Here is a 22,635-nt window from a genome sequence, read left to right on the forward strand (position 1 = left end):
CGGAACTCATAAACTCAAGATGTCGTCTCAGGTATGGAGGCCATATATGGAAGCCCTGAGACGACACCTTGGGTTCATGAGTTCCCAAGTTCATAACTTCCAGAGTTTATGATATTTCTTCACCCAGCACTGGCAGTGGTTGTCTCCACCAGTGATGTCCGTCGCTCTACGATCCTAGTGTAACCAACTGTGGTACAACTGTGGTACATCAGACACTAAGATTCTTGGTGAAGATATTTCGAGTTTATTTGGGCATGTACAACACTATGAAATTATGCGATAGAATCCTATTATAAGGATGTTAAATCCGATTACGTCATGAATTAACTAAAAAAATGATGTCCAGCATCAACCAAGACTGGTTGACTGTGCCCAATTCTGCACTGGCAGTCATATGAAGTCGACCGGCAACCAGTCTATCATCAGACATCAGCTTTCTTAATGGTTTATAGAAAATAAATAGATGTTTAAAAATTTCTCATAACGAGCGTTTGTTATCTTTTTCATCATTAAAACCTGAGCAGATTCATCGAGAGTCACCGGTTAATCGGAGTCACCCTTCTCTCTAGCCCGCGCACAGAAAATCCGAGCTACCTACCAGAGGAGGAACGGAGGCGCCCTTCAACATACCATTAATCGCTGGTTATTCAGTGTCGTCTGAGCCTGAGACCCGGGTCTTTGATAGAGCATCGTGTTTACATTCGACGTTTCGGTATCGCAGGCTTTTTTCATTAGACGAACTCATGAACTTGAGAACTCAGGAAGTTATGAACTCGGAACTCATGAACTCAAGATGTCGTCTCAGGGCTTCCATGGGTTTACGGCAAAGTATTTACTTCCGCTATTTTACCGTACATTATTACTATATATTATAGTATTAACAAACTAAAGTAACAATAAAATCATTTTATTGGGTTTGGGGAATATGATACGATTTGTCGATTTGATACTCGCAAAATTATTTCAATGAAACGACCTTGAGATGATCGCAATGCGAGAAGATATACCGCAAAATACTGTCCGTACAGTGTCGCCCTCCTGTGTTATTTAGCCGCATTACACAATTTGACGTTACGCTAACACATTTTGGCGGTGTACTATGACATTTTGTCGAAGTACAGAAAAATAGACGAAACGCTGATTTTTGGCGGGAATGGCCGCCCATACACGTTACCCCGTAGTAATTTAGCTTATTTACCGTTATTTCGATGCATAACAAAGGTTCCCATCATCGATTTGATCCCATTTCAGGTTAACGTTCAAGTTTATTTATTCCAGAAATAAAACATGTGCAACATGATGATGTATACAATTGATTTAAGAACAGTTTGATATTTAAATATTGAATATATATCAAGATGCTAGAAGAGATGATTAGGTAACAATTTACATTTCTATGAGGGCCAAGCAAAGCATATAGAAGCGCCGCTGAAGCGAGCGCCAAGCAGAGGGACAATGAATTAAAAGATAGGATATTTTTTTGTGTATCATGTGCAGTTAAAACAGGTTGGATTGTTTGAAATGTGATTATCTGTGTAGAAGGAAATAAGATATGATTTTATTTTGTGTTTCATTGTATGATTATTCATTTGAAGTGAGACTACGGAGTCTTGCCACATGATTGATAGAATGGAAGCTGTGCAGGAACAAGTATTTAGACTTGGCAATGTTTTGAAGATAACGAGTACTCGATAAAGTTGAATATTACGACATTTTGAATTGTGACGATGTGATGATCCCACGCGAGTAGGCTATATGTATTAAAGTCGGGTACTTCTTAAGTACTAAACGACGAAATATTAAACGAAATTAAGAAATACGCAACGAAATTACAAAATATGAAACGAAATTACGAAATGCTTAAGTACGAAACAAAATACGTAACGAAATGCTCTACGAAACGAAAGGACCATTCTCGCGTCTCCTACTAAAGTATGAAATGAACGTGCGAAATTGTAATTTTTTCGATAAATAAACCGGACTCGTGGAGCTGGCTTAAACATGCGCACCCAGTCTAGTGTGGCAGGTTTCCGCGCCGTGGCTGAGTTTAGCGATGTCATCATGTTCGAATCCCCGCGGGAAGAATGATCTGCGCATGCTCATAACGCCCCTCGAGTTGTATATTATACAACTCGAGGGGACCGATTAATAAATTACGGGTTAGAGAACGAAGTTTGCATTAAAACATATCCTGCCGTGTTAAGGCTAGACAATGATACCTTGTTTCTCCACTCTGCTGAGCTTAGATGTTGACCCGGCCGCCTAATCATGATCGGACATACAATAACAGACCCGGCAGCTTTAACAATCTTAACTTGTCAAATCCAAAGATTTCATGACCCGCCCGCTGCGGAGAAACAAGGTATTCATTTTTTAGGCTTCATGTTTGGTTTCCTGGAAACCCTCACTTTGAATTTGCGCTGATCAGGTGACTTTCTGGTTCCTTAAAGCGTATCATCCACGATGAATTAGGAAATGAAATAACGACCACACACTTCAGATTTCGATGTATATACATCGTGGGTCTCAAAATGTCAATAAGGTAAAAATATTTCAGTTTAAGAATATAGATTCCTTTAAACTTTTAAGATCATTTACATGTGCTCCAAAAATTGTGACAGTCCCTTGGCGTTATAGCGAGCTTTAGCTATAGTATGGTCGTATTTGAAATATGACCATTTTGTTTCGTAATTTAGCACTTCTCGCAAAAGAATTAACATTTCGTAATTTCGCTTCGTAATTTCGTCGTTTTAGTACTTTAGCAGCACCCTGCAAAGTGGGTCATATAAGTGTGTAGTAAAGAGTAAGATGTTTTGTGTCAAGAAAAGTTGTCTTATCTAGGAAACCTGTGATTTGGGAGATCTTTTTATGAATTTTGTTGATGTGTGGATTCCAGTTAAGATCATCGTGTATCGTCAGTCCAAGAAAGCCGGTTTGTGTGTATCTTTTTCTAGTCAATTTTCTCCCAGCATTATTCGGAGATGGTAAGTGAAGGTAAGGTGTAACTTGATGGTGATGGAATATCATATGTTTTGGTTATCAAGGTTAGGTGTCAATTTATTTGCAAGAAGTAAGTCATTAAAGATTGTAAGACATTCATTCGTTGATATTTTGAACAAGTAAATTCAGGTTAGAGTGTGAAGCTAGGAAATTTGTGGCGCCTGCGAACGGTATGTATTCTAAGCATTTGGTAGATTAGTAGATTCATGTAGAGCAAAAATAGAAGGGAACTAGTAAAGAGCCTTTGGATACGCCTACGTTAAGGAATAGTATCGAGGATAATGTAGAATTGAATTAAGCATAATGCTGCCGATTTGAGTGATATGATGAGAACAAATCAAGCGCAGTACCCCTGACTCCATCATGTTCTAGTAGGTCAAGGCAATGGCCTCACACTGTATGCTTGTAATTTTGTATTCATTTGTGCTGCGACGCTTTAACCGGTGATATATTACATACGAGGAGTACTAATCATAACGGACCGGCGAAATAGTGTTGATTAAAGCAAAATGTCGAACTAACCACAGAAATGTTAATGAAATAACGAAGCTTTAATCCGCTCTCGAAGAAAAGTTAATATTAAGCCAGAATGACGAATTACACGCTGACGATTAAAGTGAGGTCGATTAAGCGAGACAATCCATCAAAGCGTGATCAAATCCTCCTAATAGGAACGACTAGCGAAACACGAAGGCATTCGCCGTTGCAAGGAAGTTAGTTTTGGCTAGAAATACCAGAACGGCTGGAGAAGTTAGCAAATTGGAAAATCATACATACCTAAAAGATGTGCGGGAATCTGACCAGTTTGTGGAAAACTCTCCTCACCGTATTTTTTTGTGAGTCTATACCGAACGTAAGCATGTAGATTTTTATAAAAAGGTTGAAGTTGCCTGAATAAATTTCCAATGTCAGTTTCAAATGTTTTTGATTCGTAAGATTGTCTCCATTCATCTCCAGTGTCTTCGAAACCTTAAATATAACACAAACTCGTAAATCAAGAATAATTATTTGCTTTGTTTCGATGTAATGAAATTCCATGAATTACTACTGAATATACCTTTTAATTGGACAGACTTGTATAGCTGATAAGAAAAATTGCAAAATTTTCCATCAGCAGAGGAACCAAAATAACAAATATATATATTGTATATATGTTGTAGAGAAGAATTGCATTTACTTTTTTTTATTAAACCCTTGTTATTTGAAGCCATAGTTTTCTTCTTTTTCTATATGTGCAAATTATACTAATGTTTTACATACCATACAAACAAAATATTCGGCTTATTGAATACATATGCTGATTCGGTCACATAGTGACTTTTTTAGAGTACATAAAAAAGCATGTCTTCATGAGATTTGATATTTTTCAATTACAAAATTGATTGTTTCTTTCTTTTGTCAGTGTTGATTTTCATATTTTTAGAAGCCAGATTTATAATCTTTTACTTCACTTTCAGTAACCGGAGTACAGCTGGCCCATTTTTAATCCGTGTACCGGTTATCGTTTATCTAGTGACGACATGGTAGTTAATAGTTGATGCTGAGACTATAGACATTGAATCGAATCTAATCAGCTTTCAGGAGGAATTTAATAGACGCATTACCACAATCGACCTGCCTTGAGATATAAACAAATGCTCTGAGAAGCGGATTTAACTTCTGCAGAAATCGACCTGCCCTGAGAAGCGATTTTAGCTTAATAGGGTCAATATTACAAGATGGAGCTATTTTAAACACAAAGCCCTAAACTAGTGACTAAAACGGAGTGGCAAACTAATTGGTAAATACACTAAACCAACCCCAGCCAACATGACCGAAGCCATGACAACGGACACGCGGCCGACGGCAAGAGAAATGAAATACGCAATTAAATAAATAAATGAGGACGCAATTAAGTTACCGACTTTAAGGTTTTAACGGTTTCACAAAAAGAATTTTTTATAGTAAAAGTTATCGTGAATAATATTTCTTCTGCTAATTCAAGACATTTTTGATAAAACGAGCGTGTGGATTGTAGCCTACGCGCGACCCGCTCCGTAACGCGCATTATCTATTACTGATACATACACGGTGATCGCCGCGTATATAAGGCGATATTGCCTACGGGACTGTAATGTTATCGACGCGCGCTCTCATCACTGTGCCGCAAACTAGATAAACATAATCGGGCTCTAAAAACGGATCGCTGACGCGAAAGTCCAAAAGAATTAATGACGATAAATCATTTTACTAGTAATAGTAAGATAGTTTTCTGCGTTGCTCTATGGGCGGCCATCCCCGCCAAACAGACGCTAAAGTCATCACGTGAAGGATAAACCCATAACGTGAAGTATAATGTAGTAACGTGAAGGATAAACTCATAACGTGAAGGATAATGTCATGACGTGAAGGATAACGTACAATTTTATGATTTCATTTTAATATTTTATTAATTATTATTCTAATATTTAACTTTTATATATTTGAAACATATAATCTAATATTTAAGATTTAGTTTTGATATTTTATTAATCATTTCTAAAATATTGAATTTTTATACATTTAAAACATACAATTTTATGATTTCATTTTAATTTTTCATTAATTATTTTTAAAATATTTAACTTTAATATATTTGAAATACATAATTTTATATTTAATCTTAATGTTTTATTAATCACTTATAGAATATTAGACTTTTATATTTTTAAAACATACAATTTTATGATTTCATTTTAATATCTTATTAATCATTTTTAAAATATTTAACTTTTATATATTTAAAACATATGATTTTATTTTATCAATTTATTATTATGTTTTAGTTTAATATATTTGAGATGAAATATATCTATTTAGAGTTGAATTATAATTTTTGAGTTATTATATTTTGATTTAAGATGATGCGATTTATTGCTTCGAGTATAATATTTTCCACAATTACATAACGCTTTTTCATTAGGTTCATATTTAGGTGTTTCGATTTTATTGTCTAAATTACATTGAATTCCAACATCTTTGAATGATTTTTCATTTGGAATGTCAGGGATAAATGTTTTTTCTTGTAATCTGAAAAACATTACATTGCATTCTCTGAATGGACAGTAACGTAAGTGTAAAAATAATGTTTTATGTGAATTTTCATTATTAAATAGTGATCGTATTGCATCTGTAATCATTAAATGTTTAACTATTCCATCAAATGTTGTGAATTTTGGAATTATTGTATTGAATAAGATTTTATCTTTTTCATTCGATAACTCTATCATTAGATAATGATTCTTAAACATTAATTCAGTAATATTATTCACTTGAAAACGAAAACGTGCAGTTTTAATCAAATCTTTAATAGGAATAAAATTTCTAATTGTAAAATATTTTTCTAATTCATTTAAATCGATATCTTTGAATTGTAGTATCTGTTCATTCATTTATTAGAATTTTTTTTATTAAAATTGATATTTTCATCAACTCGTTAATTAAAATTAAATTTGAGTTAAATTTGATCAATTTACTCGTTAATTACTCGTTAGTTTTTTAATTGATATATATAATTATTTCTCTATATTTGGGCTTATTAATCTAAATTATTTTAGTCACACTTTATTCACACTTTTTATGTTAAAAATTGATTTTAATTCTAACAACTCGTTAATAACTCGTTATTTTTTATCACACTTTTTATGTTTGCACTTTACTCACACTTTTTATGTTTAAAATTGATTTTTTAATCATTCGAAATCTATATTTATCTAGATTATTATGCTAACATTTTACTCGCACTTTTAATATATGGAATTATTAGAGTAATTGTATATATAGGGTAGAATGATTACCACACTCAAACGTGGTGAACGGATTATAAGATAAAATCCCACTATTTACAGATTAAAAGAATTTAAAAACCGGAATTTATTTATTAAATCTAAAATATACAATAGACACGACGTTTCGACTTCACCCTAGAGATCATCGTCAGGTGTGAGAAATAGACTAAAAACAGGGGTATATATACAGAGGAGAACAGGTTAATTGAGTAAATTGGTGAGTGAGTAAATAATTAGTGTTTGGCAAGGCATGAAGTAATATACATTCTTATAATAGTAATATACATAACACTTCTTTTCGTTTACTGCCAAATCAATCATAATCGGTCTCGCTCAACGCCTCTTTCTCCGTGCACTACGGATCTGCGATGAAACCTTCCTTTCGGCTGAATTTGACCATATATCCAACTCTCTTAGAAAATTGGCTTACCCTGATCACATTTTGAAAATCGCTATTTCTAAGGCTAAACGTACTTTCTTCAATTCTAAACCTCCAGAAAATAAAAAACACATTTCAGAGTTCATTGTAGTTCCGTATGTACCTGTTTTGAAAAAGTTTCGTCACTCTCTCCCTTTATTGGATAAACAAATCATTTTCACGTATGAAAACAAAATTAGTAAGACTTTGGTTAAAAACAATCAATCTAAACCTTTGGACTGCGGAGTTAACAAAATTCCTTGTTTTGGCTGTGATAAAATTTACTTTGGAGAAACTGGTCGTGATTTAAAAACTCGAATTTCGGAACACAAAAATGATATAATAAATCAAAAACCTGCTAGTGGCGTAGCCAATCACGTTTGGAACACTGGTCATCGTTTTAATTTTGATAAAGCCGAAATTATTTATACTTCCAGCAATTACACTAAACGCCACATAGTTGAGTCTGCCCTAATTACTCGTCACTCAGATATTAGTACCAATTTAAATAATGGCTTTTCTCCTGACGATGATCTCTAGGGTGAAGTCGAAACGTCGTGTCTTTTATATATTTTAGATTTAATAAATAAATTCTGGGTTTTAAATTCTTTTAATCTGTAAATAGTTGGATTTTATCTTATTGTATATATAGGGGTTCAGATTAAAGGTTGAAAGGTTGAGTGAGTAAAAATGAAAAATAAATTCGAGCGTGCGAGAACTTATTTTTCATTTTTTATGAGCTCGACTTTTCGAACTTTGATCTGAACCCCTATATATACAATTCCTAAAGACCACAGGCAAGTACCTAGGATGATGTAGCGCGTGTATGGAAAGTCATATTGGAAATCACATCAGGGAAGAATGGATGACGCCATCCATTTCAAGATCGTCTCGGAAATGTGATAAAATTTATAAAAGTTGTATATATTAGTCTAAACGAAAATGACCAGAAATATAAGGAATATGTCCTACATAGAAATAATCTCAAAAGACGACAAATCTTGGTTACTATTCAAATAAATTAAGAAGAATGACACTACAAAAACTCATTCAATAAAAACTCAAGCAATTCATGAAAAACCGCTATTGAGAAAAGCTGGGTAAACTTCAGTCATTAGTAATAGCTTTTGAATTAATGGCAACGTGACATCAGATCCAACGATGATTTCAAATGGATTCGGAAAGATTTGCGAATGAGATTCCAAAATCAAATAGAGTCAATGATATTATAGTTAAAGAAGGTTAAACAAAATATTCTCAAACCACTAATTCTAATAATGAATAAATCTCTGGAGGAAGGAGTTTTTCGTGATGATATGAAAATAGCGTCGTTTTCCCAAAAGAGTTCCTGCCAGTTTTCTCAGAAATCCCAGAGAAACTCCAAACACCAAAAGTGAAGTCAAGTGAAATAATCGCTGTTAGACAGCGTCCTCCCGCCAACTCTTCACCCCAAACATTTCTCTGCCTGCGTTCCTGTTGTACTTCATAAACACGCAACCAGTCCATATATTATATCTATCGGATGCGATGTTTTTCACAGGCAGATTCATTATATTACCACGCATCTGATTGGCTGGTGTCCGCTGGGCCGTTACATCAGCGAAGGTGTATTCTCAATGGCGGGGAAATATGGAATCGGGTTTAGAGGTTGTTCGGAATTTCCGACGTATGCGATATTTTCGTCGTATTCTTTTAAAAAATTTTCCGAGGTATAGAATTCCAAGCTAGACGATTTATTTGAGAATGAATTATTTTTTCATTTAGTTTTTACAACTTCTGCCCGAGCTAACCGATATTCCGAGCTATGTGGATCCGAGTTATGCGGGGTCTACTGTAGTTTAGTATTTTCCCATTCTACTGTTCTACCCGGCTATTCTGCTCTCCTTTAGCATAGTAGAATAGTTGAAAAAATTTTCGGATAGCGACAGAATAGTCACTTTTTCGTTCGTATAGAATTTTCATATAAATGCATTATAGAAAAGATTAAATTGTTATCGATTTATTTTTAAATATGGCATATTTGCAACCATTATTTATATATATATTTTTTTTTTCCTTAAAAAGCCCGTTCACATTGGAGTACACCTGCCCATTTTTTCCGTTTACATAAACATCCAAAACATTCATTATAGTTGCAAACCCACGGCCCTAATGATAGACCAGATATTGGTTCAGTAATTCTATTACATAAACGGTGCATGAAACGCGAAAGTTCTGTCGTTGATTTTAAGAAATGTATGACTATATCGTGTATTGTGATGTGCTTAATATGACAGAAAGGTCAGAGCGGCGGGCTGACTTTGACCAGGGCGGTTAAAACACCTGAATGTAGAATGTACATGTTTAACAGATCATGTATCATTTGTATCTATTTTGGCGCCGACGGTGGATTGATATGAAAACGAACGTAAATTATTCATGACATCAATTCTAACTGAAAAATCAATGTTTTGAATGTGACCTACTTACCGAGGCTTTTAGACGCTTCATTACTCAGTTCAACAAATTCGCTGTAAATATTACGTAATTTGGGCCCAACTGCATCTCTCCAGCTTTTCCATGCCCACAACAATTCATTATAATCTCTAGATTCAGCCATTGTTCGCGTTAAATCTACACAAATATTAAGTATATTTGTATCTTAGTATTTAAAAGATGTTACACGTAGGGACCGGTTTAGATGGGTTAATCCTAACCTGGTTCTAATTCCAAGCACTGATTCTTAGACTTGCACACTTTTCCAGTTGCATAAATTGTCTCCATGTTTGTAACAATTTCAGTATACTGGAATGTGAAAGTTGATGGATTAGGATGATGGATCGATATAGGCCGCAACCTTCGTACCAGTTTCACTGAAACGTGGGATCTACGTAGACAAAGAATCTTTTTAATTCAAAAATACGTAGTTCTTTGTAATACACTCACCTTTTTTATCTTTGTATTTTCATTTAATGCCGCAAAACCAATGTTCGTAACGAAATGAAACATTCTTTTCAGAGTTGAGTTAGTAAAATTTTTCCAGTCAAACTCGCTTGCGTTTACATAGGCTGCCAGGGCAAACTCGGCTCCAATACGCTCATATTTTTCCTAAAAATAAACAAACGGCTGAATGCATTTCATCTTAACAATCCCAGCATATCGCACTGGTCCATGATACATGCATGGACCATCCATAAGGCCTCAAGTCAAGATACCATAATAAGTATGTCTAGTCAATTAAACTTTCTCCAAATAGTCATTTGGCAGGACAGCTTTTAAGTTCACGGCCCCTGAGCAGATTTGGACTTCTGAAATAGATACGACTTACGTGAAAATACGACTTATAAAGTGCGAGTTATGAGCATAATTTTATAAGTTTAAAGAAGAATAAATTGGGGCTGTAGGCCTACAAAAATATGAAATCTAAAAAATATAGCAATCATCTTGGTTACGAATTGCTGACGTGTTTAATACAATTGATCTCAGCGCCCCCCCCCCCCCCTAGAGAGTTGATTTGGAAAACCGCAAAAAAATCAATTAAAATTCAACAAGAAATAAATATAAGAATTAACAATTCAACTAGCTTGTTAAATCTAGTGTATAACTATTTACGTTCGAGTTGGATTTTAGTTGTAAAAATGCAACCATCTTATCACAACTAAAATCAAAAAACTTTGGATGATTTGGGAAAAAACAGAAACAAAATTAACTCCAAATAATGGAGCTTTAAATGATATCACCACAATAATTGAATATCATCTTTAATGTAAACATCAATGAGAAATATTAATAGCATCCAGGAAACGTAAAGATTTCATTGGTAATAACTTAACTCATAATGAATTAGATAAAATGAAACCAGACCAAATTATTAAATTACTCTAGATTTATGAAACTGCGAGAATTGCGAGAATTAATGACGCGATATCAGAAAATGTAGTAACAGGTTATTCTAAATTATGCAATTACTTGCTCCCAATTGATGATAAAAATGGATTATATTCCGATTTAAAAAATTATCATAAAGCAATGACTGAATTAAATAAATGGATTGGATATTTATAATTTCGATTAGGTGGATTTATGACATTATTATCAACGGGAGTTTACAAACGTTGAAAGTAAAAATTTTGCTTTAATAGATGATCGAAGTAGAAGTGAAAGAAATCTGTGAGGGAAAAACCGAGAACAGAGAAACAAATCGAATGGTCTCGGCAATTATAAATTAAATCTAAAGAGTTTAGAAAAGCAAAAAAGGAAAACATAAGTAAATTAAATAGTGAAAATATCAGAGATGAAACTCGGATAAAAAGCAGCAGTTGTTGAGCGATTAAATAAAACAGTAAGAACACGAATGTGGGAATATTCTATTTCATCTTATTTACTGATTTTTTTATATTCATTCAACAATTTCTGAATCATGATGACTATCTTCATTTTTAACCATGATAAACTATTTTAAATCCTTCTAAATCTTTTAATTCAACCTTATTCAATATAACCCATTTATCAGGTAGAAGTACCCTAAATTCACGTGTTGTGTTTTACACTACAATAACTGAGATGAGCCGTTATTTTTTCACGATATTTAGTTTTTAATATCTATTTTTTTTTCTAATTTCATTATTTTATGTTCAATTTTTTGTGAAACATCGACTAATTTTTATATTTTATATTCTTACTTCGATGGTTTTATTCCGTTATTTATCGATGCTAAGAAGGTCTTTCCGTCTTCCATTTAAAAGGAAAAAAAATTACGGAGTGCGGACGACTTGCCCCCTCGTCCCCTGGTATGAAACCCACATATTTCAGTTACTAATATAGGGGAGATTAGTTGAGGAGAGAGCTTAGTTTGGGATATGACGTTGAGGTCGGAATTAGGGTCGACAGTTAGTATCTAATGCCTCTACAACTTCGATAAGTTTAGCTTCGAGGAATCGCATCAATAAGATCGTCTTTGAATCGTGGATTACGAGTTATATGTTACTTTAAACTGGATGACAGTGCGTGAAGTTATCAACGAAACGGGCCAAACGGATAAGGAAGCAAAGCAGACTTTCAACCACGTCGCCTTTTCCACATACTATCAAACCAATATATCATATATATTCGAGTTTAGTTATTATCGAAAAAAAATATTCTTTTACAGGTATACGGGTAGGACCTACGAATAAGATAATGATAAGAATTCTTATGAATTGGCTTTGTAGTAAAAGGAGTCTTATATAGGCTTTTGTGAACATCTTCTCGGAAACAGCAAGGAAACTAACGATAATAATAATACTATCAATAATAATTATGCAGAGGAAATCAAAAGGGTTTTGTGTGAAAAACAACAGAAGAAACCATCATTAAGGAAAGTACGAAGTCAAATAGAATAACAGCCATAATAATTCGCTGAAATTTTTACCACTTTCGGCGAAATAGTAGCTGTTTTGCATCCATCGTCGAAAAGCAGGAAGTTTACAACAACATTGATTTCGCTATAGTGAAAGTCCATTAGATGTCTATAAAATTCCATTTTTATTCGATGTAACTTGAATAAAGCAACATTTCATTTTGGAAAAAACGTTTTCGAAGTTATGCACGGGCGTCGCACGTATTGTTCGTATGCGTTAATATTACGCATGCGAGTTTACAAAAAAGCATTACGCGCGCAAACAATGCCCAAACAATACATGACCTCAAATAGCAATGATCGACCTGTTTAGAAATTTATGCTGCATGCGCTCAGTGCCAATAACGAATAACGCTTTGTTTCTTCACGTTCAATATCCCTCCATTTGAAGGAGTTACTCGACAGTTCATATAACCCTGAGCAAAATTTTCTAACATTTATGATTTGGCTTCCTCAATATAACTCTACATTTAACTAATAGAAATCGGCAATAAATCCTCGAATAAACGCAGTTCATTCCTCAATACTTCACGTAATGTCCATTCAATGTGCGTATGCATATATGAATGATGCAGATAGTAAGTACCGTTTACTAAGTACTATACGAACCCGAAAAGCCAAACGCCGACTCTTTACGCTAATATCACTGTAATGTCCTTATTCTTATGTTACATACAAACCTTTATTTTGCTATTAGCTTCGGTCAAGTTGGTAGTGTAATTCCAGGCTGCATCAACTATATTGAAGTTTATTCTCTCAGCTTGGTCATCGTAACGATTCAGCCAAGTTGAAGCTTTTGTCTCATTATGCATATTCAGCTCCGCCGCCACCGCAGTTATTGCTGGCAGAATAAGAAAAACAATCATCATGTTCTTCCGGGCTTGACTGGTAGAAGTAATCTAAAGAAAGTACCTTAATAGACCGATTTAAGAATAGAGGTCTAGGGTTACACTGTGACACACATTCTTGTATCAATCGTCTGATAAGCAGAACACTTGGATACGTTATCCACTTATAATGGCCTGCAGAATGTTAGATAAATATTCAATCCGTACCCTACTGAGCTATTTTCCGTTCGAAAACTGCACTAACTTGAAAGCTAAGGTGGAGTCTCCAACATTTATATCAACTGAGAAACAGGTATCAAGCAGATGCATCCTAATACCCCAGCTCACGCAGTGAAGTCGATTATTTGTTTCTTATTCTATTACTTATCGAATATGAAGTATTCTCAGTAAATATGCGTCTATCTTTTCTAAAAACCAGAAGGAATCTTTCTATGTAGTCGGGTTAATATCAGCAATTTCAGCGCAATTAGATGGTCATCAATCGAGATGCGGACATTTAGACCTAATTCTACTCATAAGTTCGAAATGAATTGTACAGCAGTTCAGAAATATTCGATAATAGTTTGTAACTTCAAAACATCAATTCATACAGCATCAGAACAGACACTGATAGTTTGCGCTGAATTCATAGACGAAAGAGGGAGCAGGTCGATCAATTCATTTTAATAGGCGGCACCTAAAAAAACTTTTCGCATAATTTTTTTTTGTTTTCAAAAAATTAAGAAAAGTCTTTTTAAAATTTAACATATTTTTATTTTATTTAACTTTTTTTGTAAAAAAAAACAAAAAGTGAATGAAATAATTAGCATTAAAAATGCGAAATATGCTCTAAGAGTACGTACTGTACATGACTCGTGCAAAGATTTTTGTCAATATTTGAGTTAGGAAGTTTCGAGCTATAAAATACAATGAGATGAGCATAAATAGTACAAAATTACATTTAAGACTTTAAGATTAAGAGGTTCAAATAAGTTGTTTATTGCAAACCTTATGATCTTAGAGAATATTGCAATCATCTATACTGCTTTTTAAATACTGTCAGATGGGTTGACTCTGGCCAGCATCCTGTTGGGTAAAATTAACTCAATTTCAAGCGACCACCTCTTGGTTATCCAGAAGTTTTACTATACAGACTGAGACTAGATGATTGAACTAAATTTTTGAATCAAAATATTGTCACTGGAGTAAATATCTATTCCTTATTACACTTTCAGCACTAATCATATTTTACATGTAATTGAAGGTATTTCTGTCATTTAAAGTTAATAAGGTATAACCACATTAAATACCCCGGCCTTAGATAATCCAGTAGGTTTAAAGCGAAAGGATAAAATTAGGAATGTACTAGTGATATAATTTTTTGGAAGAGTATTTTGACCTTCAGATCTGATATTCAAAGTGTAGTGTTGCGTTTATTAGCACAAAATTGCAATATAGCGATCCTGAAGTTCGATTGACGACAAACAATGAATATGTATTTGATGTATTTATTTGACGAGAGCATGAGTAATAGGGAATATGTTGTTCTAGATCAAAGGTCGAAAGGTCGAGTGAGTAAAAAATGAAAAATAAATTCTCGCACACTCGAATTTATTTTTCATTTTCTACTCACTCAACCTCTCAACCTTTAATCTAGAACAACATATTCCCTATTACTCTTAAAATATTAATCTAATATCTTCTAAAATCAGTTTTAATAAAAAATTTGATATTAAAATGGAGAGTAAACAAGTACACAGTGAGAACAACAAATCATTTCTAGATAGAATTAAAGATATCACTAATGTAAAATCTGTAGATTATAAATTCAAAAAGTTAACAGAATTAACAATTCATAAGAAATATCTAATTACAAATATTGATATAGTTACTAACAAATATGGAGATAAATTAGTTATCCACTTAGAATATGAAGGATTAAAAGGAAATACATATAAATTCATAACATATTTACCAGATAGATTTCATAGATTATCAAGTGAAGATTTAGAATAATTATGTTCAGGTGATTTCTATTTCATATATAAAGGTAAGAATGAAAAAGGGCACCATGAAATAGATTTTGAATAGAATATGTAAAATCAATTTTAATAAAAAATTTAGTATTAAAATGGAAGCAAATAAGTACTACTGTTTAACATGTAAAATTGATATGGATAAATCTCAAAAAGCAAGACACAATAAAACTAAATCACACTTAGAGAATAAATTGAAATTAGAATATAAAGATGATATATTAGAAACTAAATTAGATGAAGTAAAGAATGAAAAAGAAATATATAAATGTGACGCGTGTAATCAATCATTCAGTGATAAAAGATATTCTAAAGAACATTTTAAATCTAAAAGTCATATTAGAAATATCAATAATGATATTTTAGGTGAAGAATATTTTGATAATGATAATGATAAGAAACAGAAGACGATTAAAAGAATTTAAAAAGAAATAAAATAAACAATAAAAGGCCATACATGGAAGATGTTAGAAATTATATTAATTCACTGGATAATAAAAAAGAAATAGAGATAAATGAAGCAATTAAAAGTGATATTGGGCCAGCTGCTATAGAGTTTAAATTTCATAAAGGTAAAAAATTAGAAGAAATTAAAAAAACATTTAGAAAATATGAAAAATATTATAAGAATGATTACTGATGTTGAATACCCTAAAATTAGTATATCTTCTAAAGTTAAATTTATAAAATCTGAAGATAAACCAATATATAATATAAATTCCCACTCACAACATATTATTTCAAAACAACATATAGATGATAAATCAGATAAATGTTATAATGTAATAAAAAGTAAAATAGAAGAGAAATATTTTGAACGGTCTGGTTTAATTGTTGATGAAATAATATTTATGACTTTACATGTTTATAACACAAAATATAATAAGTTTACTAAATCAAAACCAATTGATGAAAATAATTTATCATATCATTATAAAGATGATAATATTAATGGATCAAGTTATATCAAATTACCATTTAAAACTAATGCTGTTATAAATGTACAAAATTCTGATGATAAATGCTTTCTATGGTCAATAATTAGTTGCTTACATCCTGCAACTGGTAATATTTGTAGAGTATCAAATTATAAACCATTTGAAAATAATTATAAGATAGACAATTATCCTGTTAGAATTAAAAATATCCCAAAAATAGAAAGAGATAATAATATAAAGATAAATGTGTTTGATTTAGTCAAATTGCCAAAAACAAAAGGTAATAATATCAAACATTATACAATCGAACCTCTAAACTTATCAAAAGATTATGATTCAAATGATGTTATAGATATATTATATTATGAAAATCATTATATGTGGATAAAACGTATTGATTTATTTTTCAAATCAGAAAATGATTTTAATAATAAAATATATCTATGTAGAAAATGTATAACTAAATTCAGAACCGAAAGTGCATTATTAAATCATAAACAATTATGTGAAAATCATGATTATTGTAAAATAGTTTTACCAAATGAAAGGGATAAAGTATTGGAATTCAAAAAATATGATTACAAGAATAAAGTACCATTTGTTATATATGGAGATTTTGAATCATTAAACAAAGAATTAACTGATCAAGATAGAAAAGGAATATATCATAAAAGAAAGGAATTAAATTCTAATGAAAATGATATAATTGATTATTCAGATCCTCTAATAAAAAATACTATTAAAAAGATTCATCAATCAGCTGCAGCTTTCGGGTTATGTATAAAATCTGATTATCCAGAACTAATTAAAAGTGAATATTATAATTATTGAAATGAAAATGTTATCAATCATTTTTGTGTCCTATTAATTGAGTATGAAATCAAATTTAGTAAACTATTAGATACAAATATAGAAATAATTATGACAGAAGATAAAGAAGAATTTGAGTTTGCAGATAAATGTTATTATTGTGAAAAGATATTTAATTATAAAGATAAAAAAGTAAGAGACCATGATCATTTGAATGGAAAGTTTAGAGGCGCGGCGCATGAGAATTGTAACTTACAAGCTGAGAAAATCAATTTTGTTCCAGTAATATTTCATAATTTATCAGGATATGATGCTCATTTATTCATCAAACAGCTATGTCATGAAATAGAAGAAATCAATAATGAAATAGAAAGATTAAATTCAAATAAATCAAAAGATAAAATACCAACTTATAAATTTAAAATGTTAGCTAAAACATCTGAGAATTATATATCATTCCAATTTGGGTGTCTAAGATTTATAGATTCATATAGATTTTTAAGCAGTTCATTAGATAATTTATCAAAATCATTAGTTGATGATGAATTAAAGACATTAAAACAACACTACCCAAATAATGATGATTTTCAATTAATGAGATATAAAGGCGCAATACCATATTCATTTTATAAATCGCATAATGATTTCAATATAACTGAATTATTAAAAGAACAATTCTCTGATGAATTAAAAAATGAATATGTTAACGAATATACATGTGTATATGATAGTATATAATCGAACATTGAATATTTGGAATCATTTTAAAATAACAAATCATGGACAATTAGTAGATTTATATCTAAAATCAGATGTATTATTATTAACTGATATATTTGAAAGGTTTAGAGATGTAAACCTAAAATATTTTAATATTGATCCTTGCCATTGTTATTCATCACCAGGATTAACTTGCGACTGTGGTTTAAAATTTACAGATATAAAAATGGATTTGTTAACAAATATAGATCAATTATTATTATTTGAAAAATCTATAAAAGGAGGAGTTTCAGGTGTATTAGGTGATAGATATTTCAATGTAAATGATAATCCTGGATATAAGTTATTATATATAGATGCAAATAATCTTTATGGATGGGCAATGATGGAACCACAACCTTATGGAGTATTTGAAATAAGTGAAGTTCTACAACATGAAAATTGATGGGAAGAAAATAATTCTAGATATTGCAGATGATTCAGAGACTGGTTACTTCTTTGTTGTAGACTTGGAATATCCTGAAGATAAAAAATTTAAATCTAGAAATCTAGCATACTGTCCAGAACATAAAACTGTAAAGCATGAAGAATTATCAAATTATCCAGAAAGAATTAAACCCGAAAATCATATTCATAAAGAAAAGTTAATGGTAACTATAATGATAAATATAATTATGTAGTACATTATAGAATGTTGAAGTTTTATTTGAATCAAGGATGATTCTAAAAAAGTACATAGATATATTTCATTCAGTCAATCTAAATGGTTAGAAAAATATATAGATTTTAACACCAAACAGAGAACTAAAGCTAAAATTGATTTTGAGAAAGATTTCTTCAAACTAATGAATAATGCATTCTATGGTAAGACTTGTGAAAATATTAGAAATAGAAATGATATTGAGTTAGTTAGTAATGGTAAAAGAATTATACATTTACATACATATCCTAAGTTCATAGGTAACAGAATATTTGATGAAAATTTAGCTGCAGTTAAAATGAGGAGAACATCTATGAAATTTAATAAACCAATTTATGTTGGAGCTACAGTTTTAGAAATATCAAAGTTATTAATGTATGAATTCTATTATAACGTATTACAACCTCATTTTTGGAGAAAAGCATATTTTGATACTGACAGTTACATATTAAAGATAAAAACTAATAACATAACTGATGATTTAAAAACATTAAAGCATCATTTCGATTTTAGTAATTATCCTAAAGATCATGAATTGTTTAACGATGATAATAAAAAGGTGCCTGGTTAATTCAAAGATGAATTTGTGGTGAAGAAATGATTGAATTCATTGGTATTAGATCTAAAATGTATAGTTATAAAACTAAAACTCATGAATCAAAGAAATTGAAAGGAATTACTAAAAGTGTAGTAGAAAAAAATATTCATTTCAAAGATTACATCAATTGTATATTCAATGAAGAAGTTAGAAAACATAAGATGAGATGTTTAAGATCTGAGTACCACGAGATGTTTATTGAAGAGATAGAAAAGGTTAGTTTGAACCCATTTGATGATAAAAGATATATTTTAGATGACGGAATTCATACAGTCGCGTATGGTTGCAATTTAGATGAATACTTAAAATTCAAAAGAGAAGAAACAAAAGAGAATGACATTTTAAAAAGGATTCTAGCGTGTTAATCAAATTTTAGTAAAAATATGAGTATATAATTTAGTAAAAATATGTATAATAAATGGAGCCCGAACAATCACAAACTATCAATATTACAAATAACACTGGTGTTATAAATATTATACTACAAGAAATGTTCTAAATGTGAATTAGATAAATTAGCTATAACAGAATTTAGTAAGCGTAAGATTAGCAAAGATGGTTTTCAATATTGCTGCAAAACTTGTATTAAACTATATACTAAGCAATATCGAGCAGATAATAGAGAACATTATAATGATTATATGACAGAATATATGAGAGGAAGATATAAAACAGATCTTAATTTTAAAATGAAACAATGTTAAAGGTCTAGATTAACACAATTATTCAAAAAAGAAACGCATTCAGAAACACTATCTAATTTGTTGGGTTGTACAGAGGAATTTCTCAAATCATGGATAATATATCAATTCGACGATAAAATGAATATAGATAATTATGGTGAATACTTTCATATTGATCATGTGTTGCCGATTTCTAAATTCAAAATTTTATTCATTCTTTATTACATATATTAGCAGGGTGAACCTGTTAAAAGTTTTCACTTGTAGCAACAGGTACCCAAATACACACTTCACTCTCACCCACACATTCATACTTTCGCATTCACACATGATTTTCTACAGCTACATGCATACAAAAATAGGTATATAATAGTAAGATGATATAGGTACAGTTACATTGTTTGATTAATTCATTGGGGTTTTTTTCTTAATAATGATTAATAATTACTAATTATGAATTTCTTATAAGCTGACTTAAAGATCTCTAGGGAAGGTGATGATTTGAAAATATTACTCATTTCATTCCAAAGTTTTGGGCCATTGTAACTAAGGAAATTTCGGCTAAAGTTATTTCGGCATAAGGGTAGTACAAAATAGTTTGTGTGGCGGGTTCTGCGATTTCTGTTTAACTCGAAGAAGCCATTGAATACATCTGGTAAAAGGTTTGATGCATACATGTACATAAATTGGGCAACTTGTAATTTGTTAACGTCATCTGCTTTTAGAATATTTGAATCTTTAAATAATGGGCTAGTATATGCTAAGTAGTGGGTTTTAATTATAGTTCTGATTACCTTTTGTTGAAGAAGAACAATCCTATTTAAGTTAGTGTGGTGGTTTCCCCACACAATATTACAATAGTATATATGTGGATAAATCATAGTATAGTATAGTTCAATAAGAATCTTCGTGGGCAAGTATGTTGCCAGTCTGCGGATGATACCAACATGTTTCGAGATTTTTTGAGAAGTTTGCTGGATATGTGGTTTCCAATTGAGATCCTCGTCAATATATACACCTTGAAATTTGGAGTAAGGCAGTTTTTTTAAGATGTTACCATTTAAAGAAACATGTAAGTCAGGTTTTTTTTCTAGCTCTGCTGAATATAAGATAATGTGTTTTTACTAGATTAAGTGATAATTTGTTTGCACAGAACCAGATGAATAGCTTTCCTAATTCTTGATTCACAATATTTTCAAGGATATCAGGGTTTCTACGACTAGCAAAAATGTTGGTATCATTCGCAAACATGATAAATCTAAAAATTTCTGAAGCATTTGTACAATCATTTATATAAAGAATGAATAATAAGGGTCCTAGTATAGAGCCCTGTGGTATTCCACAGCTTATAGTTCTTGGGGTAGAAATACAATCTTTATATTTTACAGACTGCTGCCTATTAGTTAAGTAGTTTTGAAACCATAATAGAGCACTTCCTCTAATGCCATAATGTTCTTGTTTGGATAACATAATTTTGTGGTCAATCGTATCAAACGCTTTAGATAAATCTAGAAATAACCAACTGTTGTTTCTCCTCTAACTAGCGTTTCGATAATCTTATTAGTTATAAAAGTTAATGCCATTGCCGTTGAATGGTTTCGGCGAAATCCAAATTGAGAATCACTTAACACTTTGTGTCGATGTAGAAAACGATTGATACGGTTGTACATTATTTTTTCCAGGATTTTTGAAATACAGGGTAGTATAGATATGGGCCTATAATTGTTGAATAGTTCTTTATCATCTTTTTTATGTATAGGGATGATAACAGACATTTTCATACTCTCCGGTATTTTTCCGGAGTTTAAGCTACAGTTAAAAATATGCATTAGAGGAGTTGATATAAGATCAATTACGTTTTTAACGATTTTCTGACTAATATCATCAATTCCGCAGCTATGTTTGGATTTGAAGTTCTTCACAATCATTTCGATTTCTTTCGTAGTTACTGGAACTAAAAATGCACTCTCGAAAATTCTGTTGGTTAAAAAAGAATCAAATTTTGTTTCCGTGAAAGGTATTTCATTGGCCAAGCATGGACCAACATTTATAAAAAAATTATTAAATCGTTCAGCGATTTCTTGATTATTTGTTAAGAACCCGTCTACATCTTTGAATTTCTCAGGATATTCATTTTTGGTATTTTGTTTATTCACACAAGAGTTAAAAGTTTTCCAAGTTTGCTTATGATCATTTGCCGATTCCTCGAACTTTCGAATATAGTATATTTTTTTTGCTTCTTTCAGACAATTATTGAATTTATTACGGTAATTTTTGTAAAGATAACTAGATGCAGGGGTCTTATTATGGATATATTTCCTGTACAAATAGTTTTTTTGTTTTAAAGATGCTAGGAGACCTTTAGTCATCCATGGATTTTTCCTGTCTTTATACATATTGAATTTTCTATGCTTAATATTAAAACAGTCATCATATAGCCGTTTTCAATAAAATTGGTATATGCTAGGTCAGTGTCATTTTGGAGTAATATCCCATGCTAATTTTCTGTCATAAGCCGCCTTCTAAATAAGTTTGTATTTCTGTCACAATAATTCCTATAGCTGATAAATTTGGGTTTCACATGGGTGATTTTCATATCAATAGTAGTGAATATTGGCATGTGATCAGAAATGTCCGACATCAATATGCCTGATTTGCTAGTACAATTAAAGTTTATAAAAATATTATCTAACAGAGTGGAAGACGTACTCGTAATACGAGT

General features: G+C 31.4%; 1 protein-coding gene across 2 annotated transcripts in view; it reads right to left on the reverse strand.

The window, feature by feature from the left end:
* The window catches only part of LOC141906837 (angiotensin-converting enzyme-like), a 65,367-nt gene extending 51,894 nt beyond the window's left edge, over nucleotides 1-13,473 (reverse strand). For both annotated transcript variants that reach the window (XM_074796266.1, XM_074796265.1), the window contains exons 1-5: nucleotides 13,282-13,473; nucleotides 10,150-10,311; nucleotides 9,921-10,008; nucleotides 9,694-9,837; nucleotides 3,778-3,969 (exon numbers count right to left, since the gene is read on the reverse strand). In XM_074796266.1, the coding sequence (XP_074652367.1) occupies nucleotides 3,778-3,969; nucleotides 9,694-9,837; nucleotides 9,921-10,008; nucleotides 10,150-10,311; nucleotides 13,282-13,470 (775 nt within the window). In that variant the 5' untranslated portion in view covers nucleotides 13,471-13,473. The remainder of the gene's footprint in view (nucleotides 1-3,777; nucleotides 3,970-9,693; nucleotides 9,838-9,920; nucleotides 10,009-10,149; nucleotides 10,312-13,281) is intronic.
* Between the last annotated feature and the right edge of the window lie 9,162 nt (nucleotides 13,474-22,635).

This window comes from Tubulanus polymorphus, chromosome 6, assembly GCF_964204645.1.
Source record: "Tubulanus polymorphus chromosome 6, tnTubPoly1.2, whole genome shotgun sequence".
Lineage (NCBI taxonomy): Eukaryota > Metazoa > Nemertea > Palaeonemertea > Tubulaniformes > Tubulanidae > Tubulanus > Tubulanus polymorphus.